At 38.5% G+C, this 25,901-nt stretch overlaps 1 protein-coding gene across 3 annotated transcripts in view; it reads right to left on the bottom strand.

The window, feature by feature from the left end:
- Positions 1-2,981: 2,981 nt before the first annotated feature.
- The window catches only part of LOC140503276 (probable small intestine urate exporter), a 39,628-nt gene continuing 16,708 nt past the window's right edge, over positions 2,982-25,901 (bottom strand). For 2 of the 3 annotated variants that reach the window (XM_072607105.1, XM_072607106.1), the window contains exons 4-12: positions 24,071-24,304; positions 23,894-23,981; positions 23,455-23,541; positions 19,426-19,544; positions 13,427-13,588; positions 10,703-10,835; positions 10,358-10,499; positions 8,402-8,492; positions 5,920-6,969 (exon numbers count right to left, since the gene is read on the bottom strand). In XM_072607105.1, coding sequence (XP_072463206.1) covers positions 6,838-6,969; positions 8,402-8,492; positions 10,358-10,499; positions 10,703-10,835; positions 13,427-13,588; positions 19,426-19,544; positions 23,455-23,541; positions 23,894-23,981; positions 24,071-24,304 — 1,188 coding nt within the window. In that variant the 3' untranslated portion in view covers positions 5,920-6,837. Of the gene's footprint in view, positions 3,161-5,919; positions 6,970-8,401; positions 8,493-10,357; positions 10,500-10,702; positions 10,836-13,426; positions 13,589-19,425; positions 19,545-23,454; positions 23,542-23,893; positions 23,982-24,070; positions 24,305-25,901 lie in introns of those variants that run through there. The other variant, XM_072607107.1, reaches the window with a different exon arrangement.

Raw genomic sequence — 25,901 nt, 5'->3', positions numbered from 1 at the left:
GAGTTCCACCTTCTCTTCATCCCTCCCTCCCCACCCATTCCCTTTGAAGGCAAGCAATTCAATATAGGCCATATCTGTGTAGTTTTGGAAATGACTTCCATAACAGTGGTGTTGTGTAAGACTAACTATAATTCCCTCCATCCTATCCTGCCCCCTATTGCTTCTATTCTCTCTTTTGATCCTGTCCCTCCCCAAGAGTGTTGTCATCAAATTTCTCCCTCCTCCCATTGTCCTACCCTTCCATCCTCCCCTTCACCCTGCTTATCCCCTTCTCCCCTACTTTCCTGTATTGTAACATAGGTTTTCATACCAAAATGAGTGTGCCTTTTATTCCTTCCTTTAGTGGAATGTGATGAGAGTAAACTTCATGTTTTTCTCTCACCTCCCTTCTCTTTCCCTCCACTAAAAAGTCTTTTGCTTGCCTCTTTTATGAGAGATACTTTGCACCATTCTATTTCTCCCTTTCTCCTCCCGATATATTTCTCTCTCACCGCTTAATTTCATTTTTTTAAGATATGATCCCATCCTATTCAATTCACTTTGTGCTCTCTGTCTCTCTGTGTGTGCATGTGTGTGCATGTGTGTGTGTGTGTGTGTGATCCTACCCACTACCCAGATACTGAAAAGTTTCAAGAGTTACAAATATTGTCTTTCCATGTAGGAATGTAAACAGTTCAACTTTAGAAAGTCCCTTATGACTTCTCTTTGCTGTTTACCTTTTCATGCTTCTCTTCATTCTTGTGTTTGAAAGTCAAATTTTCTTTTCAGCTCTGGTCTTTTCATCAAGAATGCTTGAAAGTCCCAAATTTCATTGAAAGCCCACTTTTTCCCCTGAAGTATTATACTCAGTTTTGCTGGGTAGGTGATTCTTGGTTTTAGTCCTAGTTCCTTTGACTTTTGGAATATCCTATTCCATGTCCTTCGATCCCTTAATGTAGAAGCTGCTAGATCTTGTGTTATCCTGATTGTATTTCCACAGTACTTGAATTGTTTCTTTCTAGCTGCTTGCAGTACATTCTCCTTGACCAGGGAACTCTGGAATTTGGCCACAATGTTCCTAGGAGTTTCTCTTTTTAGATCTCTTTCAGGTGGTGATCTGTGGATTCCTTGAATACTTATTTTGCCCTCTGGTTCTAGAATCTCAGGGCGGTTTTCCTTGTTAATTTCATGAAAAATGATGCCTAGGCTCTTTTTTTCATCATGGCTTTGAGGTAGTCCCATAATTTTTAAATTGTCTCTCCTGGATCTGTTTTCCAGGTCAGTTCTTCTTCCAATGAAATATTTCACATTATCTTCCATTTTTTCATTCTTTTGGTTTTCTTTTGTGATTTCTTGGTTTCTCATGAAGTCATTAGCCTCCATCTGTTCCATTCTAGTTTTGAAAGAACTGTTTTCTTCCATGAGCTTTTGAACCTCATTTTCCATTTGGTTAATTCTGCTTTTTAAAGCATTCTGCTCCTCATTTTGAACCTCTTTTGCCAATTGAGTTAGCCTATTTTTCAAGGTGTTATTTTCTTCAACATTTTTTTGGGTCTCCTTTAGCAAAGTGTTGACCTGCTTTTCATGCTTTTCTTTCATCTCTCTCATTTCTCTTTCCAGTTTTTCCTCCACCACTCTTACTTGATTTTCAAAATCCCTTTTGAGCTCTTCCATGGTATGAGCCCATGGTATATTTATTTTGGATGTGTGGGATACAGAAGCCTTGCCTTCTCTGTCTTTCCCTGATGGTAAGCATTGTTCTTCCTCATCAGAAAGGAAAGGAGGAATTATCTGTTCACCAAGAAAGTAACCTTCTATAGTATTATTTTTTTTTCCCTTTTCTGGGCATTTTTCCAGCCAGTAACTTGACTTCCGAGTCTTCTTTCCACATCCACCACGACTCCAGATCTTCCCAGCCAGCACTTGGGGTCTGAGATTCAAATGCTGCTTCCCAGCCTCACGGTTTTTGGTGGGGGCGGGGCTGCTCTTCAGTGTCAGATTAAGTTCAGGTGCTCAGGTAGGGGCAGGGCCACCACACAGGGCTCAGTTCCCTAAGGGTGTTTATGCTGAGACCTTCAACAATGGATCTGAGCTGCTGTCTGCTTGGGGAGCCCCTGTCCACTGCCGCCCCTGCTGCTGCTGCCCGAGGGGGTCTGAGTAATGGAGACACCCCACTCTCCTCTCGACCAGCCAAAGATACCCTCTTACAGACTCCTGTCACCTGTGGGTGGAGTGACCTGCGCGGCCACTGGAGATTCTGTCCCTGAAGCCTGCTCAAATCTGCTCCTCTCGGTGCCTCGCAGCCAAGACAGGTCTAGGCTCTGCTCCAGGTAGGGTGCGCAATGGACCTTTCGCGTCAAATTTTCAGGTCTCTCTGGAACAAAAATCTCCTCCACTCCATCGTTCTGTGGCTTCTGCTGCTCCAGAATTTGTTGGGACTTCTTCTTTACAGATATTTTATGGGCTGTGGGTTCGGAGCTAGCATATGTGTGTCTTTTTACTCCGCCATCTTAGCTCCTCCCCCTATTTACAAACTTCTTGCTTGAATGGAAGTAGAATGGAAGTAGAATGCCTATATATATTCTGATCTACCTCAGAATAAATGGAGTACATACCATCCTTGCTCCTGCCTCATTCATTCATGCCTGGAAGAAAGATCTCATGCAGACATGAGATCTTTGGGAACTTAACAATTTTCATTAATCATAAATCTGGAAGAAGCATGAGGTTCATTAATTCATTACTGTCTCTAACGGTTAGAGTTCAGGAGCAGCTGCCCCATTGCTTCATTTGAGAAAGAACTTTGAGAGTTCCATTTAGGACTTAATATTGTGTGTGAATAATATGTAAGAGATTGCAAAATTCCATATGAGTGAATAGTATTAAAGGAAACCCCAAAAGGTAAATTGAGAAGCTATACTTCCAAGAAAAAATCACTGATAATAATAATGACAACTAGCATTTATTCACCACTTTTAAGGTTTTAGTATTTCTTGTAGTCTTGTGTCTTTGGCTTCTATTTGTTCCATTATAATTGTCAGGGAACTTAGGCTTGTGTAATGTTTTGCACTTCTTGTGTCAAGCTGTTACTTCCCTTTCCAACTCATTCTTCCATAGCTTTCATTTCTTTCCCATTTTGACGTCTAACACTCTCATTTTGTTGGCAGGAACATTTTCAACCCTTAAGCCAAAAGAAAAAAGACAAAACAAAAGACCTTTGCTTTTTCTCTTTCAGGAATTCTAGTTGAATTCATGCCCAAGTTGTATTTTTCACAAAGTCTCTGCTTACAGATGTTTTGGCATTATTCTTTGCATTTGTGTCTTGAGCATTCTTGTCAGCATGAAAGCTTTTAATGGTTAAAGTTTTAGTTTGTTTGTTTGTTTGCTCATTTTCCCAGCCTACTTTCTGCCTTCAGACTTCATATTAGGGCTGTGCTCTGTAGAGATTGTTTGTACTGGTCCTCTTGCTGATTTCTTGGGGGTCTTGCACTGTTGTAGGGTCTCAGGGGCTTGACTGGCTGGGGACTGACAAGCTTTCAGTGTTCCTGCACTTATCTGACTCAGTTCAAAGCCTGATTTCCACCCTCCTGTTCTGAGTTCTACAACTCTAACTGTTCACCTGAAAGTTTAATTAAGTAAAGATAAACAGTGTAAATGCATCCAGTTTATTCCCTTAAATTTAGTGGTCACATAATCATGTGGAGCCAGAAATCCTCTGACTGACTAAGGTAAGAATGATCAGCCTGAAATATGTTTAGGACAATCCAAGGTGGTCTGTGTCCTTCATATTTATGGTCTCTGTGAGTGATTAACTAGACCATGAGAAGGGAATTTCTTAATTGGATAGGTTGTAAAAACAATAAGATGACAGAGTTTTCAAAGTTTTAGTTGAAATTATGACCCAGGATATCTGTGTTTTCTTTACCATTAAAATGCCATAACATAGTATATGTCCATAAAATATTAAGATGTGGAAAAAGTTCCATTATTCAAAATAGTGTCTTGAGTTAAGAGTCTCAAAAGAAATGTTAAGTCATCCCCAACTGTCTGTTGACATAGGAAGAGGTATTCTCTGAGTTTACTTCAGAGAACAAAGAGAATGTTAGTTCCAGGCCTTTCTTAATTCAAGCTCTGGCCCTTATTAAATCCAAAATTTACATTAAATGATAATCGTCACCAAGGTTTTGGTCGAAGTAATGGGAGACTGGTGCTGGATTGAGCTAATGTTTGCTACCTAGGAAGCTCTGCTTGTTCGAAATGACAGAATTACAGATTTCCCTTAGGTCTGGAATGACCTGGTGGATATTCTGTATTCTTTGGGCTGGGCTGGAGCCTGGAATTGATAACCTGTTCTGCTCAAAGTATCTCAGGCACATTTTCTTTTCTTGCTTCTAAACTTGCTTCCTTCTTAGTATATCAGTAGGGCTTGAGACTACTTGTAGTGAGGTGGGTTGGCACTGGTCCTCTCTTTGTTCTACCCTTCATCTGTTACTGGGAACAAGGTACTGGGCAACCAAACTGCTAGTTTTCAACTATTCTGGCATGTTGGTGCTTTGGTATATGTCTAGGGATATCTTGTATTGGTCTAGGACTTCTTATTCCCTCAATTTTTAACATTATTCTAGGTGCTAGCATACTGTCTAGAAAGCTGCTGGTCTCGATTTCCCCTCCAGTGTCCACAAAACTCTTTGTGTCCTGTGCTATATTGGACTGGGAATGATAATGTACTGTGATTATTTCTCTTGGATTTCCCCATCAGTACTATGTCTGATGTGTTTTCTAGATCTATTTGGGGGTGGAGGGAAAGCTCCTCTTTACATTGTTTCCTGCTACAATGTCAAAATGGTTACTTGGGTATTCCTTTTCATGTAAGGGATGAACTAGATGATTACCAAGGTCCCTTTTAAATAGAATGTTTTGTAATTCTGTGATAATGGTTTATCTCATTGGGATATCTGACCATATATAAAATGTATAACATGTATTCTTTAGTGTATCCTGTGCTTAGGTTGACCCCATCTGTAAAGAACAGAGCTGGGTCCATAACTAATGTATATAGCTAAGGAGCCAGAAGGCCAGGAATAAAAAAAAAATTAAAAGAAATAAGTAAGCATTATTAAGTATCTACTCTGTTGGAGGCACTAGGCAAAGTACTGGGAATAAGAAGACAGGAGTGAAACACTTCCTGCCCTCAAAGAACTTACATCCTATTGAATGAGATGACATATACTCATAATTATATATGGAATATGTATTGTTTCAGGTAAATTCAATAAAGATCAACTGAAGATTAGGCAGGTTGGCAGCACAGTGGACAGACTCCTGGGCCTGAAGTCTGGAAGACTCATTTTCCTGACTTCAAATCTGGCTTCAGAAACATAGTAGTTGTGTGACACTGCCTAAGTCACAGAACCTTGTTTGCCTCAATTTTCTCATCTATAAAATAAACTGGAGAAGAAAAGGAAAATCTGCTCTAGTATCTTTGTCGAGGAAGCTCCAAATAGGGTCACAAAGGGACTGACATGAGTGAAATAACAGAACTGAAAACTGAAATAAAAACTTTGAGCAAAATCAATTCATTAACAATGATGTATATAGCTGTTAACAAATGGATCAAACTGGCAACCTCAGTAAGGTCAGTGACCCCAATGAGAACGAAGAGACCTCTTTAGTGACACACAGGAAAAGAGGTCTAAATTGCCTACACTAAGAAAAGTGTATTGACCCACTCTAACAACAAAGGTATGTTAATTGTTTAATGGGACTTATCTGCCTCTTATAATCTTTGCTAGGGGAACAGAACCACTGACCTCAATGTCCCATTGGAGGGGATCTAGTTTCCTCTACCTGCAGGCCAGGAAGAAAACATTTTTGGAGGTAGTACGAAGTTAAGTTGCTTGGGGCTTGTGCACAACAAGAAGACATTCCAGGGTGCATTGGTCAGAGTAATAACATTCCCTTTTAATTATACCTTTAAACTGACTCAGAGAGAAAAAATAAATGTGTTCCTGAGCTGAGCTCAGGTTGGAGAAACGTGGCTGGAGCAATTTTACAAAATGAAATAGGAGCATACAATAGGGTCAATTACACTATAGAATTATTAAATGATACAAAGTAATTTTAATTTTCTCAACACGAAATGAGTACTTTTGGAGTATGTTTTTTTTGACCATCCTGTTTTTTTTGACCATCCCTGAGGATATGATGAGGGGATCAGGAAAAGATTTGTGACACATGAGTTAAATCTTTAAGAATATCTAAGATTCCAGGAGGCAGAAGTGTAGAGGGAATGCATTCCAGGTAGGGAGGACAGTAAGTGCATAGTCATGGAGACTGGAGATGGAGAATGTTATATGTGCAGATTAATGAGAAGGCAGAGAATTAGGTTCCATGATGCAGAGTGTGAGAAGGGGAATAAAATTTAATGACACCACTAAGTTAGGAAGGGGCCAGGCTGTGAAGAACTCTAACTTTCAAACAGAGTGGTTTATATTTGATCCTAGAGTCAGTTGGCAGAGAGTGGAATTTGTTCATTAGAGGGGCGTGATACGATCAGATATGTGCTTTAGGAAAATCATTTTGTCAGCTTTGTGGAGGTTGCATTGGAATGAGGAAAAAATGAGTTTGGGAGACCCAGAAGGTCATTAAAATAGAGTAAGATGATTGGGGCCTGAGCTACAGTGGTGACTGAGTAAGCAGCTAAGAAGAGGAGACACACACAAATGATATTGTGGGTATTACAAAGACAAGCATGACATTGACATACATTGGCTGAGAGTTCAGAAGTCAAGGATGATGCTGAAGATCCTTAAGGATGTTTTTATCAGAACTAATTTTCAGCTCATTATCGATGAGAAGTCAGAAGCGGGTTATTTTATATTCTCTGGCCCAATCCTGGACATCTGTCTGGCCAAAGATGAGGTAGAAAACCATTCCTAATAGATTAATGGCAGATGATAGAAAGAAAACATTCTTCCACCCTGTTGCATCCTGTGGGTTCAAAAATTGTCAGTTCAGGACAATATTGTTCAAAAAAAATGTTCTACCTTTCTAAACCTTTTCTTAACTCAGAAATCATATGAAAGTCTTCAGATCAAGGAGAGTCTTCTATGGGATTATCATTTTTGGTTTTGAATCAAGTGTCTCCATTGAGTTAGTGGCAGTTAAATGAAGCTTCGAAACATAATGAAACAAAGGGTTTGAGGTACTCTGAGGAGTGGTGGATAGTGTCTTAGAAGGTTGTTCTAAATGCTGACTCAACACTTGTGACCATAGATCAGCTATATGATCATAGCCTCCATTTACTTATCTTTAAGGTTATGGAAATAACCTTGCACAATTTGCTTTATAAACTGCTTGTGAGGAGAGTTATTTGTGAACTTTAATCCTCCTTTGGTGTAGTCATGGTGAAGCAATGACTTCTGTTCAAGTCTCACTTCTGCCTCATACTGGTTCCATAGGGTATGGGACCCTGTTGAAATCACTTATGTCTTCAGGCAGCTGTGAGTCCCTAGTTGCAGAGTAGCGAGTGTACTTACAGGGAATTCCCCACATCAATGACATTACATTTCATGTGCACACATACACATCACTCTACAAAAATGAGTTATTCTGATCGAGGACTTTGAATATGAAGTTTTGGGATTCCTGGAAATAGACTGGAAATATTGCTGTAGCTGAGTATGTATGAGTGTCCATATGGCACGCAAAGATGGGGAGGGAGGAAGTGGTAGCTCCTGGTCCTCTTGCTTTCTCAGCTATGGTCTCTCCTACTTTTTCTCTACTTGACTGAATCCCTTCCTCTCCATTTGGCCTCCTATCACATGGGTTTCCTTCCTATCACCTCCCTAGTAGAATGATGCCAGGTTGCAGGAGTTTTGAGGCTTCCACTTTTAATATGAGGTAACAGTTAGAGGAGAAGGCAACCACAGAACTGAGTCTGTTGCCACCTAGTAAGAACTGTCTATAGAGATTATCACAGGGAGACATATGCTCTGACAGCAGAGGGTCCCTTCCTAGGGAACCAGTAAGGAGACCTATAGCTGTCTGCCCCCTCCTCACTGGAATCTAAACTGTAACCCTGACCTGAGGTATGACATTCTCTTCCCTTGTCTGTTTCTGTGACTCCACCTGAAGGTTTCCCCCTAAGCTCTTCCCTCCTGAATCCTAGATCAAAGTATGATGGATGGAAAGAATTTGGATGCTACTGCTTACTTCTTGTGTAGGTCACTTAGACACACCAGGCCTCAGGTTCTTCTTGTGTTAATAAAGGAGTTAGCACAGCCCATCTATCTCTAAGGTCCCTTCCTGCTTTGTGTTCTAGAATTGTTTGGGTCCATTTTGTCTTCCTATTCTGTGTTTATCTCCATACAGTACTTACTCAATACAGAGTTCAAATCCTTTTTAAGCATGAGTGCTTTACCTGACTGATGAAGTATCCAGTAATAACGGGAGAAATGAGACCAGAAATCACCATAAAAGCAGTTCCAAGTGACAAGAGAAAGCTAGCGTATCTGTGGGAAGAAAGATTTTTAGGCCAAACAGAGCACTGATTTTTCTCCCTCTGTCTCTCTCTCCGTCTCTCTGTCTGATTTTCTATCTGTCTGTCTGCCTCTTCCTTCTTTCTTTCCTTAGGTATGGTATATATTTTTCAGTCGTAGGGACCATGTATCAAAGTTGGAAAGGACATTTCAAGTTCCACTTGAACAAGAGTCCACTGACTTTATCTGTATAATATTAGACAATCTTCTTTGGCCTTATCTGTAAAATGAGAGGTTAAAAGAAGTGAATTTTGAGTGACAAAATACTTTCTACTTCGTGATATACAATTCTATTAATATCCATGAAGAGTGGCTATCTAGGCTTCTTTGGAAACCCATCAATCAAGAAAAATGAGATCCTATGGGAGAAGGTTTTTGTCAGCTCTACTCTCATATATTTTTGCACTGAATTGAGCCAAATCATCCTCTTGGTAACTTCTTCCAATTTTTTCTCCACTTCCTCATCTCCATTGTTTTTCTGATTCCTGTGGTCAAAGAGAGCTTGTCCTTATGACTATGAGTGCCTAGCTTTATGACCATCAACCGAGAGGTACTGGGGACATTCTCAATGTCTCTCTGGCAGAATTAAGAGAAATAATCACAAAGCAAAACAACACAGAATAAATTTTGAATACTTTCTTCAGTTAACTGCTTTTCAGTAATCATCTTTGTATCTTGAACTGATATGAAGTTACATAATAAATTATGTCTTGAATCCTACCTTCTGCAAAAAGATATTCTGATTCCCCCTTAAGACCACTGTTTTCCCTCTGAGATTATCTTTAATTTCTCCTGTATGTATATTGTCTTTCTGTCTCTTGTATGTATATAGTTGTTTTCATGTTATCTCCTAGGGCAGGGGCACCTTTTGCTTTTCTTTGTATTACCACCCTTTATCACTGGACCTGAAGCATAGTAAGCTTGTTTTCTGTTCCCATGTTCTCTTGCTGCTTGTACTTTGTCACATCTTCATGCTGGATTATCCTCAGAAATATTTCATTTCCCAAAGGACTTGTGATCACTCTTAATTGGATGTCCCATGCATTCACTGCCTGTTCTTTCTTTCCCATTCTTGAATCCCCTTTTCCATCATCATTGCCTGTTTTCTCCTCCTTTGCTCCCATCTCTGATAAGGAACCAGATCTTCTCCTTGCCAAAGCCAACCCCTCTGCTTGTGACCTTGATTCCATCTCTTCCATTTCCTCTGGGAACTATGTCTAATCATCAATTTTGTCATTTTTACTATTTGTTCCTGTCTTCCTAGAAACATGTCTACGTTCACTTTCTCTCCCCATCTTTAAAAATCTTTCCCATTATCCTACCATTCCCTCAAACTCTTTCCTGTTTCCCCTCTCTTTTGTACCCAAATGTCTAGAAAGTCAACTGCACTCATTGCCCTTCTTTTTCTTACTTCTCACCCCTATTTATACTAATTACGGGCTGACTTCCAAAAAAACTCATTATGGCTACAAGCCTTTTCAAGCTTATTAACAATTTCTCAACTGCAAATCGAGGGGATTTTTCTGAATGCTTAACATAGCTCTTAACCTTAACTTAATTTCCCTGTAGTTTTGGACAGTGTCAACTACTTCCTATTCTTGGTTACTGTCTCCTAATTTCTGACCATTCTCTGTCAGTTTCTATTTTTAGCTCTGTCCAACTTTGTTTTTCTCTGTCATCATCCTAACTCACTCCTTACTCTCCTATACCCCAAGCTGTCATAGTATATTGATTTTTTCCTCCTTTCTCCCAAGATCATGCAGTGGACTTTAGAGTTGGGATTTGTGTCCGCTATTCCCCACTGCCTGAGGAAGAAAAGAGAAGGCAGAGCATCTTACCTGGGAGCAATGTCTAGGGGATTAATCATGAATCCAGAGTAACACAGGGTGCTCATTGTACTAGCCAGTATCAGAAAGGCTATAGCAGTAGTGGAGTCAACATATGGGATAAGTACGGTGAATAAAGATGGGAAAAACATTCCTGGAGAGCAAAAGCACACAAAAATGACTTATACAGGTTGTCTTCCCCATTAGAATGTAAACTTTGAAAGCAGGGACTGTCTTTTTGCTTGTTTTGTATCTTGAGGACATGGTCCTTGTGCATATTGAGTGCTAATAAATGATTGTTTCCTCAACACATTCTTGAAATAAATGAATGGATGGAATATATGACACTGTCCTTACCCAGGAATGTGAAGAGTTTCCGAACTGTGATGAGTCTGAGAATCTTCTTGGACAGGAGGAAATCAGCGATGTAACCTCCCAGGGTCATACTGACCCATGAAGTAATAAGAGGCAGGGCACTCAGAAACCCATTCTATGGAGAGGAAATTGTGGAGAATCGAGTAAAGTGGACATGTGGTTATTTAATTCATTCATTCATTCATTCTTTCATTTCAGAAAGCTGCACTATTATCTGAACTGGTCAGAGAGACAGGCTACTGGCAAAAGTAGTAGATAACATTTGTCTTTGGTTCATCCACTCTACCTCTTCAGTATCCATCTTTGTTTGTTGGTGTCACTCCCCTCATTCACTGAGAGTGCAGGCAAACCTATCTGTACCTTAGGTTTATAGATTTGGGGCCTGAAGGGACATTGTCAACTCCCTCTTTTTTAGATGTAACAACTGAGGCCCAAATTGGCTTAAGGGACTAGTCCAAGATCACATAGGTAGTTGTTCATCTATAACTTTCAAAGAGGACCAATGACATTATGATATTGAGGTACAATAGTGGAGGATGAGTGATGTATTGACTTGTGTGTAAATTGAATTTAAGTGAAACAGAGTTGCAGGAAGTCATCAGCCTCATTCTTTCTTCCACAGTCAATGAAGTCCTGGGGCAGGACAAAAGTCAAGATGACTGGCAGTGGTCTGGAAAGCAGTAGCTGACTTTGGCATGTCTGATGTCTGACCAAGCTCTAAGTAATCCACAGTGCCTGGTTCAGTTTCCTTCATTGTCACTGGAAAAGTTTTTTCTCATTTACCCATGCCACTTGAGGAAGTCTTCACATACTTCCTCCTACCACCAATGGGTTTATGGGTCACCAGTTACCCTAAACCTGGAGCCAGGAAGACTCATCTCCCTGAGTTGAAATATGGTCTCAGACACTTAGTAACTGTGTGACCCTGGGCAAGTCACTTAACCTTGTTTGCCTCAATTTCTCATTTGTAAAATGAGGTGGAGAAGGAAATGTAACCCACTCCGGTATTTTTGCTAAGGAAACCCCATGGACTTTGCCCATTATTAATTGTAGTACTAAATCGTTCTAAGGTCCCTATGACTGCTAATGAAGTTAAAATCACGTTTTTACCAAGGAAATTTACATTTAAAGTAGGTATAGATGCTTATATAAGGAAAAAAATCTAAGGAGGTATGCCTAAATCATAGTATTTCAGGCACTCTCTTAGTATGTAGAAGAGGCAGTTTCAGCTACAGGGTGCCTTTCGCCATATTTCTGACTATACTCTGAAATCCTTAATTCAAACGCTATGGTATCCAAGGATATTTTCCTTGGTTTTAGATCAAACATTGTATTTCAAGAGAAGTATTAGAGAAAGATAAAAGTGTCACACAGATAACTTCAAAAAGTAAAGATAACTTTAGACTGGGAGTGAAAACACTAGGTTTATTTTCTTCCTGACTCTGCCACCACTATGGAATCATGGATAAATAAGTTTACCCCTCTGGGGCTTATGTTTTTTTTTTAAATGAGTATTTTGGACAAAATCAGATTTATTCACTTAAGATTGGTGTATTTCTTTTTAAAAATACTTTGATACCAATGTCAATAAAATTGGTTTCCTTTAAATTCTTTGTAAATTAATCAACATTTATTGAGAACGTACTATCATCGAGGAGTGCCAAATATATATTGTATACATTTTAAGATATTATTTCAGGAAGGGGCCCATATGTTTCACTAGACCTGCTGTCCAAAGGGTCTTTGGCACAGAAAGGTTTAAAAGACCTTGTGAAGTTTTAAGGTCCCCTTCTGCTTCTATCATTCTGTGATTTGGGATCCAGAGAGAACAGGTTTATTATTTATGGTAATTTATTTAAAACTGAAATAATCCTTGATTTTTTTAGCACTTGACCTGATCCTGGATACTTTGGCTTTTCATGACATTACTACTCTCTTTCCTCCCATTTGTAGAACTGTTTCTTCTCAGTCTCATTTGCTGTTTCATCATCTCCACCACATCTTATAATTGTAGATGTGACCCAAGGCTTTCTCATTGGATATCTTTATACTCAGTCATCTAGTGACCTCATTAGTTCTCATGGATTCAATTGGCATTTCAATATCAACAAACCAGAGATCCCTAATCTAACTTTAGTCTTTTATAAGAAACATTCAAGTTACCATCTCTGTACCTTTATACTGGCTGACTTCCTCATTTCTGAAACATGCTTTTTTTCACCTCATCTTTGACTACTAAGATTACTTGTTTCCTATGACTGATATGAAAATGCGTTTAATAGGAATGCATGCGTAGAATCCATATAAGATTGCATGCCATCTTGGGGGGCAGAGACAGAAAATTCTAAATTTATGGAAGTGCTTGTTGAAAACTGAAAATAAATAAATTAATTAATTTGGGGCAAATAAAATAAACAACAATGAGAAAAATGAATCCTTAGTTTCATTCATGCGATCATGTGATGTTTTCTATATCCAGCCTTTCCTGATCCTCCATCTCCTAGCCTTCTTCCTCCCAATTTCCCTAGTATTTATTTTGTACATTTTTATTTATTTATAAACTGTCTTCTCCAATAGAGCACATGTTGTTTGAGGGCAGGGATTGTTTCATTTTTGTCTTTGAATCCCCAGTTCCTAATCAGTGCCTAGAACATAGTAAGTGCTTGCCTGATTAAAAAGTTCATTAGAAAGGAGTTAGGAACTCACCTTTTCGAAGTTTAAATCAAACATGTTGTCTAATAGTGTTGGCAGTGATGTCGTTAAGTTGCTAATTAACCAGAATCGACAAACGTTACCGACTAGAATGGCCCAAAGTGCCATCGTCTTGATCATAGCTTTGAAGGGCAAAGACCAAGTAGGGGAATTGGCCTAGAAGGAAAATCAGACTGTCAATACTTTGATCAGGCTGTCAGAAACATTTCTATTTTTTAAAAAATAACTTTGATATCATTCCTCTCACCTGGCTTCCCCCAAACATCCCTGTTCCTTCTTGACATGGCTTTCCTTGTTCCATAGACTCCTCCCTTGTAGCTGAGAGGAACAAAGCAAAGCTATCTGATACCCTTTGCAGTCTTCACCATTTATTGTTCAATTGTTTTTTTAATCCAGCTTTATCTTTAAAGCTCTGGAGTCAAGATAGATCTTTGCACTGATTTCAATTCCCACACATTTTTGGATTATTTGCATTATCAAGGCAAGCGTGTACATTGTTCTCTTTACTCTTCTTTGTTTGCTCTACATAAGTTGATAAGAAGTCTGTCAAGTTTCTCTTTTAGAGTTTTGCATAGTTTCAAATACTTACGACAATAAAATATTCCATTTTGTTCATTTTGACAATTGTCTAGTCATTCTCCAACAGGCAATCAATAGACAACTTTGTGTCTAGACTTCTCTTATTATAAAAAAGTGGTGCTGTGAATATCTTACTCCTGAAGGCTTTTCTTTCGGCCCTTAACATCTTGGGAATGTGTACCTTGGTGTAATAATACTAGTGCAATGGTTCTGAACATTTTGGTCACTATTATAAACAAAATTTCATATTATTTTCAAGAGTAATTGGGTCATTTCAGATCTCAATCTACACATGGTGCATATGTGTGTTTGTGTTTTAGCAGTCACCCCAACATGTGTTTCCATCCCTTATTTACTTAGTGAATTTTATGGATGAAAGGTAAAAATCTTCTAATTGTTTTAATTTGCATTTCTCTGGTTATTGGTGATTTGAAGCATTTTTGTAATAACTTTTGATGTATTGACCACTTCTAAGGAGTGTAAGTGCAACTTCAGGAAACACCCTCCAAGCCATTCAATCCAGATTGAAATTGGACTTTGGATGTGGAAGTGGACATTGAAGTTGGCTACAGGAATGTTAGCTTTAAGATGGCACAGACTTTTACTAGCTGTGTGACCTCAGCCACATCACTTCACTTTATTTGGCTACTGTCTTTTTTCACCTCAAATAGGGACAGTAATGTTTTGTTACTACCATCACTAGTTGTTGTAAGGATATGTATAAATATACTTTGTAAAGCATTAAACACTATAGAAAAGTTATCTTTCTTTTAAAAATAGTCTTTGTCAATATCTTTTATCTATTATATTGCCTAATTTCTCCCATATCCCCCTTCTTCCTTTCCAGAGAACCATCTTGAGTAACAAAGAACATTTTTGAAAAGAAAAGTAGGAAGATTAGAAAAAGAAATTAGTGTAATTGATGAACATATTTAAAAAGTCTGAAAACGGAGTGTTCTACACCCATAAACCTCTCATATCTGCAAGTGAGTTGAACAAGATTTCTCCTCAATATGTTTTCTTTGTCCATACTTGTTTTTTTGTAATTCTGCAACACTCACGTTTTTTGAATTTTTTTCCTTTCCTTTCTTTTCATTAGATTGAAGCAAGTTTTGTTTATTTACTTGTCTAGTAGGTTTCAATAAAATAGTTAGAAAATTAAAGAATATATTCAGGTACATAATATTGAAGGGACCCCAAGCTTATAAAATCAAGGGCATATTTTGAATGGAAAATCATTCTATGGATGTCTCTAATATTAATTTTGTGTTCCCTTTAGATTAAGTAATATATTAGAGGAAAAGAAAGGCACATACATTTATTCTTAGTTTTTTTTTTATTTTCCAGTATTCTTCTCTTCGTATATACATTCCTTTTTTCCCCCATTGCTTAGAATCTTATCTGGTATTTGTTATGCCATGTTCTTCCAATTCTAACTCCATAGAGAAATGATAGGGAGTAAGAAGAATAAAAAAAGCCAATATTTATACAGAAGTTGCATATACCGAAACTTTGAAAAATATTGTAGTACCTCTTCACATTAGCTCTATATTTGACTTGGGCTGAATTCTCAGAATTTTGGAGGTCAGTGTGTTTAAGTCCAGAGTTTTCTCAGCTTTCTATGAAATGAAAACCTTTCCTCATGTTCTCTAATGAAAATCTTTTCATTGCTAGTTTTATTTTTGGTGCCTCATGTCTTATCCGAATTAGCTTTGGAGATTAGCAGTGATATGTTGCAATTTTAAGTCCGAGATATGGATCTTTACTCAAGTTTACCTTTCGATGTTTCTCTTGACTCATATTATAAACGTTCTATGCAGCTCTGGTCTTCTCAGGAATACATGGTGTTTTTCAGTCATTCAGTCATGTGCAATTTTTTATGACCCTATGGACCATAGCACAACAGGTACAGAAACTTCACTATCTCCCAAAGTCTGTTCAGGCTCATATTTCTTGTTTTCATGACACAATTAATCTGTCTTGTCCTCTACCATCCCTCTGTCCTTCTGCCTACAATGTTTCCCAACATCAGGGTCCTTTGCAATTAGTCCCGTTTTCTTGTTATGTGGCTAATGTATTTAAGCTTCAGTTTCAGTATTTGATTTTCAAGTGAACAGCCTGCACTAATTTCCTTACTGATCTCTTCTAGGATTATGTTCAGTTTTGCTGGATAAATTTTTCACATATGTTTTGCTTCTGTTAGACAACTTTTCAAGCTCTCTGCTTCTTCACAGTGGTAAACCTTTTGTGATTCTGATTGTGGCTGCTTAGAACTAGAACTCTTTCTTTCTGGATTTTTGTGGCATATTTTACTTGACTTGGAAGCCTGGATTTTGTTTCAGATGTTCCTAGGAGGTTTTATTTTGGAATTTCATTCAGGAGGTGACCATTGAATTCTTCATGTTTCCACTTTGCTCTTTGGTTTTAAGTGACCTGGGCAATTTTCTTGTGAGAGAAATGATTATTTTCCCCTTATATTAATGACCACTTATTAATTTAGGATTAAGATTTTCCTTCCCTATTTCCTTATTGAGAAAACAGTGCCCTGTAGGCTATCGAGCCAGTTTCTGAAAGATGTTGCTGATAGATGACATTGCCGAAATCCTCAGAGTGCTTGCTTTACCCTCTTGGATGGTACTGTATCAGAATAGCCGACCTTATAAACAAAATTCAATTGAGGAGAAATCTTGTCCTTTGGATATGAGCCTTTGTCCTTGCAATCTTCCCTTAGAATTTAGAATAACAACTTCTGGAAGGGAAAACCAGTCAGAGTAGTTTGGATTGAGATAGATTCTTTTGTCCAGATTGCTGGAGGTAACTGAATCTCATGACAGTCACATTCTGTGCGAGAGGAGCTGAACCTTTTTGCTCACCTCTTCCTTAATATATCCACCCTTCTTTGATGGTTAACCAGTCAGAGTAGATTTCTGCCCTCAAGTACACCCACTTTTCCAAAGGCTTTTTAAGTGTTCAGTGCTCTTCAGGTGGAGTCTGCTTTCTGAGAGTGCCACTGACCTAATTTTATTAGTTAGTCATAATTAATACATTCATTATTAATAACACAGAAACTGTCTATTTTAATCCATCACACTTTTATTATTTCCTGACTTGATCTCTTTGAAATTAATATTTAGGTTTGATTTTTGGTCATGGTGTTTCAGGGGTCAAGAATTTCTTAAATTATGTCCCCTCTGTTTTTAGGCCAATTGTTTTTGCTATATTTCACATTTCCTGTAGTTTCTTGGTCCTTTGGCTTTCTTTCAATATTTGTTGTCTCTACATGTAGTAACTGTCTTCCATCTGGGTTCCATTTTAATTTTCAGTGAGTTTGTTGCTCAGGTAGCGTTTTGTCCCTCTTCTTCCCTGCTGTTTGTTATCTTTCCAACTTTCACTTATTTTGTTGTGGTTGTTCTTTCCATTTCCATTGTTTTCGTGACTCTGCTGACTTTTCTCTGTCTTTTCTTGTAACTCTTTCCATGTTTCTGTCTCCTCATCACAGATGTCTTTTCTTATGGCTTGGTAATGCTTTATTACATCTTTGCCTTATGGTGTGTTCAGCCATTCCTCAATCCCTGCCCTTTTCTTTCTTTCCAGTTCTTTCCTACTACAAAAAGTAATTCCATATATGCTTTGGTGTACATGCTTCTTTTACTGTATCATCTTCCTTGAGGTGGTGGTTGTTGTCCTTCATCTTTGAAGAGGACCAAAATGACATCACCATTCTAAAGCAATATTTCAATGTGTCTGACTGTGGGTGATCCGACCAATATGAGCTCAAAATTCTCTACTACAGGTTGGGTACAGATAGTCTGTGTGCATATTTGGCGTGGGTATCCAAAATTTGCGTATCCTGTGTTTACTTTGTGCTGTCTCAATTCTGCTTTGCTCAAAGAGCACAGCACCTTTTCATATGTGGGAACTCCATGCTGAGCGGTCCTGTGCCAGTGTCTCTCATGTTACACAGTCAAATCCAAAGTGCTTGAAAGTGTCCTTTTATCATTTTTTCTGACCACTATGTGATTGCCTGTCCCATGCAAGTTCTCCATAAAATAATCTTTTTGGCAAGCGTATATTTTGCATTCGAACAACATGCCAGCCCATCAGAGTTGTGCTCTCTGAAACATAGTTTGAGCATTTGGCAGTTCAGCTTGAGCAAGAACTTCAGTGTCTGGTACCTTATCCTGCCAGGTGATCCTCAGAATCTTCCTAAGACAGTTCAAATGGAAGCAATTCAGTTTCCTGGCATGGCGCTGTTAGGCTGTCCATGTTTCATAAGCACATAACACTAAGGACAGTGTAATTGCTCTGTAGACCTTCAATTTAGCAGTGAGTCTAATACCTCTTCTCTCCCAAACCTTTATTCGGAGCCTTCCAAATACTGAGCTAGCTCTGGCAATGTCTGCATCAACCTCATTGTCATTCTTTACATCCCTCGAAAGTACGTTATCAAGGCAAAGGAACTTATCTACAGCATTCAAAACTTATCCATTTGTTGTAACTGATGTTTCCAGATCTGGATTGTGTGGTGGTGGCTGATGGAACACCTGTGATTCTTCGGTGTTAATTATTAGGCCAAAATTAGCACTGGCAGCAGAGAGTTGATCAATACCTTGCTGCATCTCAGCTTGAGGCTGCATTGAATGCACAATAATCTGCAAACAGAAAACCATGCACTGACATTCCCTCCAGTTTGGTCTTGGCTTGTAACCTTTTCAAATTGAAAAACTTACCATGAGGATAGTAGTTGATCTTGATGCCATATACATGCTCATTGAAAGCATTTGTCAACATAGCTGAAAATATCATGCTGAAAGGGATGGGAGCAAGCACACAGCCCTGTTTCACTCCATTGGTGACTGGGAAGGCATGAGAGCTTTGCCCATTATCCAGAACCCGGGCAAATGTGCCATCATGAAATTGATGTGACATAGTGATGAACTTCTCCAGCGAACCAAATTTTGACATAATTTTCCACAAGCCCTCAAGACTAACAGTGTCAAAGCCTTGGTCAGATCTACAAATTTTGTGTACCAACCTCTGTTCTGCTCCTGGCTCAAAGCCTTAGAACCAGTGCACCAATGTGTTCTTATCTTTCCACAACACGTTCAACACCAACTATTCCCATCTTTTCACATCTGTACTAATTACTGAGTGTGAGGTAAAACGTCAGTGTTGTTTTGACTTATCTTTTTCTCATTATTGGTAATTTCCAGCATTCTTTACATGGCTATTAAAAGTTTACAATTTTTTTGAGTATCACTTGTTTACATTCTTGGGTCACTTATCTGCTGGAATATTGATTTTGGTCTTTGACATATTTGTTCATTCTTTATATATCTCAGTTACCAAATCATTACCTAAGAAATTTTACATAAAAACATTTTTTCCAAAGCCAACTATCATTCTCAACACACCTGTTCAGTCAGTGAAGAAGTAATGTATTCCTTTTCACTGTCACTTATAAGTGGATGATTTATGGGGTCATCATAAACCAGAGAAAACCAGATAATACAGTAGACACAGCCAATGCCTCCTAGGGAAAAGAGGACCAAGTTAATGTTTTTAGATTTATGTTTTATTTGATATAACTTTGCCCCAAGTTAGCATGCTTCCCCCACCCCATCTTGTAAAAGCACAGAATTCTACTCTTTTCTTAATGAGCCAACATTACCCTTTTATAGGTTCATTTTATCCAAACTCACTCAGCTTTCCAACTCATACCATTATTCCCCACTTAGCAAATTTTCTAAGTTTGTATCCAGAAGCACCTCCAACTTGGCAGATTTTTAATACCAAGGAAGTTGTTAAATATCACCGGTGCTCACAGAACTTGGAGTAATTTCTGCTTTGCTATATGTATTCTTTTCTTGTACCTGGGAAGCTCAGTGTGAATAGTGCTGAGGACTGTTGCCAGGTTTAGAAATATTTATAAAATGACCTTTAGCAAAAATCAGTCTAAGTTTTTCATAATTGCATAAAGTCACCCTTTTTTTTTGGAATTTATTGCATGTGTCCGATCTTGGACTTTCAAACTTAGAAGACTGAGATTTGTTTTCACCCAAATGTTAGACCGCTGAGAAAGCCCTAGCTCCCTTGCATGTGATACTTCCTAAAGCTAAGAAGCAGTAACAAAATAATGGCCTGTTATTTTACTCTTCGTAACAAACACATACACTTAGAAAAGGCAAAAGATACTTTGGGACACTCTAAAGGCTCATTGACGATGATTAGTCTGCATTGAGGTTCATAAGTTATTTTTTCCCATAAGAACAAAAGTGTGCCACAGTTGCTTCTTCTTCTTTGTCCATTTAAATATGTGCTTCTTGATGATTGCTAAATTTATGAGGGAAACACTTAAAAACATTTCTGTTGTTAAATCCATGGACTTGAACTTTAATCAGAAAATCAGAGGCCCTTTCATTATAACCTCAAGTAGAAGTTTGTTCAAGGTAGTTCATCCCCTGTCACCTGATAATCTTGGAGTGATTTCATTGGAACAGAAGTCATTGATATGGATGTTAGCATTTACAGTCATCACCTTACATGATTCATGACTATTGCTCAGAATTCCCTTCACTATTAACCCCTCTTTAAACAGTGAGTGTTTTAAGTCATTTGGTATGTTTGGGTTTGAGTTAGTTGGGTTAATGTGGGGCACCACTGATCTCCCTATGAGAGGTTATCTTTGTAGTTGGTTAAACTGGATCTGGTTCAAACCTTCATTTCCATGTTGATGAACTCTAAAATTATCTTTTCTGACTTCCATGTATTTTCATTCTCCCTTTCTCTCTGCCTTGCCATCCCAAACCCTTTTTTTTTCATTTATACCATGACCTCCCTTGACCCATCAGTTCTTTCACTGACTCTCAGCCTTTTGCTACACTCTCCTCCACTGCCCCTCTTAAAGTGACAGTCAAACACTGCAATTATACACTTTTCTTTAGTCCTTTGCTCCCCTATTATATTGCTGATCTTGCCCTACAAAGCCTCACTCTTTGATCTCTTCCACTGTATCCTGCTTACATTCTCATGCATCCTCACAAATGAAGGTAGAGAAAGAAATAATGGAGCTGTGTTGACTGGTTATACTACAAATTTATGTCACACAACATCAATTAATTTATGTCACATAACCTCAACTTGGACTGTCCTATGGCAATGTAACCTTTTTGCATTTCTCTAATTAACTCACTATCCTAATTACCAGAGTAGCTCTTCCAAACCTTTTCATCCCTCCCCAAATCCATGACTTTCTGACTTTCCATACTCCCTTTATTGACAAATCTAATGATCTTTTGGGCAACTGGGTGGTACGGTGGACAGAGCACTAGACCTGGAATTAGAAAGACACATCTTTATGAATTCAAATCCATCCTCAGACACTTTCTAGCTTATATGATTCTGCTTGCCTCAATTCTTTATCTATAAAATGAGCCAGGAAGGAAATGGTAAAGCACTGCAGTATCTTTGCCAAGAAAATCCTAAAATGGGGTCATAAGGAGTCAGACATAACTAAAATGACTCAACAACAGTAATGTCCTTTTCACAATTTTCATCCTTCTTGACATTTGACCTTGACAGTGGTGATCTCCCTCTTTTTTTGATATTCTCTTCTTCATAGATTTTGGGGACACTACATTTTTCTCTTTCTCCTCTTACCTATCTGACCATTCCTTCTCCATCTAGGTTTCTAGATCTTCATCCAGGTCAGCCCTTTCTCCCTGGGACGTGTTGTTTCCTCTTTTTATACTATTTCATTTGGTGATCTCATTAGGTTCCATGAATGTTATTATCATCTCTACAAGATTTAAGTTTTATAAGGTTTAGACAAAAGTATCACCACAGGAATCATCAATATTTAGTTAAATAACTTTACAGAGAGAACAGTTCTCAATCCAGGTTCACTGGGATGCATTTCAACAAACACCAACCTCTGTATTTGGGGAACACAAAATAAGTATTTCTTGGACCCCAAACACTATCAGAGTTGTGTCTAAGCATTTCCTGAAGCCATCCAGCTTTCTGGGAGTGTCTCTGAGGTCAGCCTGTCCTCTACAGTAAGCTTTTGGGCTGGACAATTTCTGGCCCCTTGTTAGGTTCAAACAATATAATAATTAATGTTTTCTGAAGAACGTAATGAAATAGTTCCCTACAACCCCTTCTTTACTGACACAGTCACCAGTCTAATGCAAGCCCTTATCCTCTCACACCTAGACTTGCAATAGCCTACTGGTTGATTATCTCACACATCTCTTCCCACTCCAGTCCATCTATCACTCAGTTATCAAATTGATCTGCCTAAAATCCAAGTCTGGCTATGCCATCCCCCTTCCTAATTAACTTTAATAGTTCCATATAATTTCTATGCTCAAATATAAAATTCTCTGTTTTTTAATGTCTTTCATAACCTGGTCCTCCCCGACTTTTCTAGTCTTTTTACATCTTGTAACACTTCACCCCTTCCCTTTGCCCAACCAGCTACCTCCTCTGTGACCTGATGATGCTGGTTCCCTTGCTGTTCCTCACACGAAAAACTCCATCTCCTGACCCTGGGCATTTGCATTGTTTGTCCCACATGCTTTGAATACTTTCCTTCATCTCTGCTTTTTGACGTTGTTCAGTCATTTTTCAGTTTTGTCTGACTCTTGGTGACACCATGTTGGTTTACTTTGCCAAGATAATTGAAGTGGTTTGATACTTCTTTCTCTACCTGATTTTACAGATGAGGAAGCTGAGGTAAACAAGATGAAGTGATTGGCCCAAGGTTCACACAGCTGGTAATTGTCTGAGGCCAGATTTGAACTCCGGAAATGAATCTTCCTGACTTCAGACCTGGCACTCATCCCACTGTACCACATAACTGCTTCTGCCTTTTAGCCCTAGCAAAAATTCTACCTTCTATAGGAAAGATTTTAAATCCCTCTTAATTTCTAGTGTCTTCCACCTGAGATAATTTTTAATTTATCCTGTCAATAGTTTGCTTTCATATAGTTCTTCACATGTTTCCCCATCAGATTGTGAGTTCCTTGAGAGCAAGGGTTATCTTTTGCCTTTGTTTAGTGGTATTTCATAAATGTTTGCTTCATGAATGACTATAAGCATGTTTGCAAAAAAGAGAAGTCAAGAATACTTTCAACGTTTTTTTTAATATTATTTTTAGAACCATTTGTCTTCTAGTAGCCAGATTACTGGACTAAGAATGAAGCAATACTGGTTATATTGATTCAGCCACTAATTAGCCATGTGGCCTTGAAGAGATTATTTCAACTATCTCTAATTTTCTTCATTGATTGAGGTCTCAAAAATATTTTCTTGTGTTTTCTAAAAGTAACTATTTGTGAACTTTTCATGTGGAATCTTCCTTGATAGCATAAGGGATACAGATTTCCAGGAGTAAAACCTTGAAAACTGGAAACAGTTGAACTTGAAATGAAGGCACTTACCATATATGTAGAAGATACTTGGCCAGCCTGGAGATTCACAGAGGAATCCACCCGCCAGGATGGCAATGAAATTTCCCATTGTCGTACCTGAGTTGAAGATACAGAGTAAGTTCAGATTTAAAGGATTAGAAGTTAAAATCTCTGTGGCTTTCTGTAACCTAGTGGAATTAAGGGGAGTGTGAGCAACTCACATTTTCAATATGTACAAAATTTATGGTTAAATAACAAATGGGGACTGAAAGTCCTGTGTCTCCAACTTTCTAACTTTGTGCACGAATTGGACTACATGACCATTCATGTACTCTCTAACCCTTAAGTCTGGTATTCTATTATTTTTATGTTTCTATCTTGAAGAATACTTGTTCTGGTTACACCAATATGGAAGTGGGACAGATAAAGAGGGATAGAAATTTAAAAACTGTTATAAATGGGTCTTTACCAGAGGTACCAATGGCACTTAGTTGAGTACGTTCCAGTGGTGGAGCCCATTTTGGCCAAAATGCACATAGAGCACTGTAGTTCATCCCCTGAAATCAAGATGAGAAGATATTTTGAACTGGGAATGAAATGGAGGCATGATCTATCTTACTCACCTATTTTAAAGGTATATGGGTACCTGAAGAAGGCCTTGTACTATCCTTATGACAAACAAGTATCCCAGTCCGTAGTCTGCTGCTAATGGTATCAAGAGGCTGAGAATTGAGCAGATAAACATTGAAAAACCAGCTATTTTCTTTCCTCCAAGAACTCCAGCAAAATATCCACCTGGTACTGTAGTGATAAGTGAGCCATAGAGGATAGCACTGAGGAGGAGACCCTGGATTTCTGGGCTCCAATCATATACTGGGACCTGCAAGATATGGAAATGTCTTTTAAAAATGGTCACATTGTAGGTACAGGAAGAATTCAATTAGCATCTGAAAGTATTCCTATGTAATTAGTGAATGTATATGTGTGTGTATTTGTGTGTGTATGTATGTATGTGTGTGTGTGTGTGTGATATCCCAGCATCACAGATTGAGAATTCAAAGGGACCTCAAAAATCATCAAGCTCAACTTTCATTTTAAAGGTAAAGAAACTGATGTTGAAAAGGGTTAAGTGGCTTGCCCAAGGTCACACAGATTGAATCTTACCCCTAGCATACTGCCTGGCATACCCATAGCACTTATAGGTAAGCCTTTTGCCTCATTTTGTCAGGAACCAGGGCTCCACATTGCTTCCTGCAGCCTTTTCACCATAGCCTCAATGCCCTTTCTCTAGCTTTCCAATTTCAATGAACATGGGGTATCTTCCCTTCAGCAGAATATCAACTCCTTGAACATCGTATACGGTTACAGCCACATCCTGTGATAACTAACTTTGATAAACTTGGATCTTCTCAGCCATGCAACATTCTAAGGCAGTTCCAACAGTCTCATAATGGAAAACGCTATCCACACCCAGAGAAAGAATTACAGTCTGAATGCAGGTTGAAGCATACTATTTGCTCTCTCTCTTTTGTTTTGTTTCCTCTTTTTGTAATTCATCCCGTTGGTTATAATGCTTTTCAACATGCATACAATGGAAATAGATTTAATGTGAATGTACACGTACACTCTATATCTCATTGCATGTTGTCTTGGAGAAGGGCAGAGGAGGGAGGGTAGGGAGAAAGAGAAAATTTGGAACTTAAAAGCTTGTGGAATTAAATGTTGTAAACTCAAAACAAACTAACAAACAAATAAACATTAATAAAAATAATAAGTGTTTGAGGATAGAGACAGACTTTTTTGCTCACCTTTGTATCCCCACAGTACCTGTTACATAATGTGATAAATGCTGTTTGCTCTATTATCTCCATTGCAATCCCCATCCTTCTGCTTACTGCCTCTATGAGTGTAATTAAATGACTTCACCCCTCTAGTTTTTGAGTTTTGAAGTCTGTATTACAGATTTTCAGAGAGATAAGCAACCTCAGTGTCCATGTAGTTCAACCCTCTTCTGAAGAAGTATCTCCACACCTGTGCATATGAGGATCCTGATGCCTTTTTCTGCTTTGTGAAGACCTCTGAGCAGCAGAACCTCATCCTGCTCAGGCATCCTTTCCTTTCTGCTATTAGAAATGTCTGATTCTTTGGGTGATTTTCTCTATACAAAACCTAAGTTAGTCTCTTAAAAATTTCTATCCACTCTTCCTAGATGTAGCCAAACAGAATAAACCCAATCCTCCCTCCTTGTGACATCACTTAAAACTTAAAATATTTGAAGACAGTTAGGATGCCATATTCCTCCTCCTATGCCCTTCTCTTCTCCAGGCTAACGACTTCTATTTCCTTCATCTGATCATCATATTACACGGACTGGAGGCCCTTTACTTCTCTGTGCACCCCACTGTGGATCATTTCAATCAATCAACAAGTATTTATCAAAAGTGCCAAGCTGTACTGAGTATTATCCTTTCTCAAAG

This window comes from Notamacropus eugenii, chromosome 5, assembly GCF_028372415.1.
Source record: "Notamacropus eugenii isolate mMacEug1 chromosome 5, mMacEug1.pri_v2, whole genome shotgun sequence".
Taxonomy (NCBI): domain Eukaryota; kingdom Metazoa; phylum Chordata; class Mammalia; order Diprotodontia; family Macropodidae; genus Notamacropus; species Notamacropus eugenii.
Note: the sequence above shows the minus strand (reverse complement) of the source record. Positions and strands in the feature narration are given on the sequence as shown.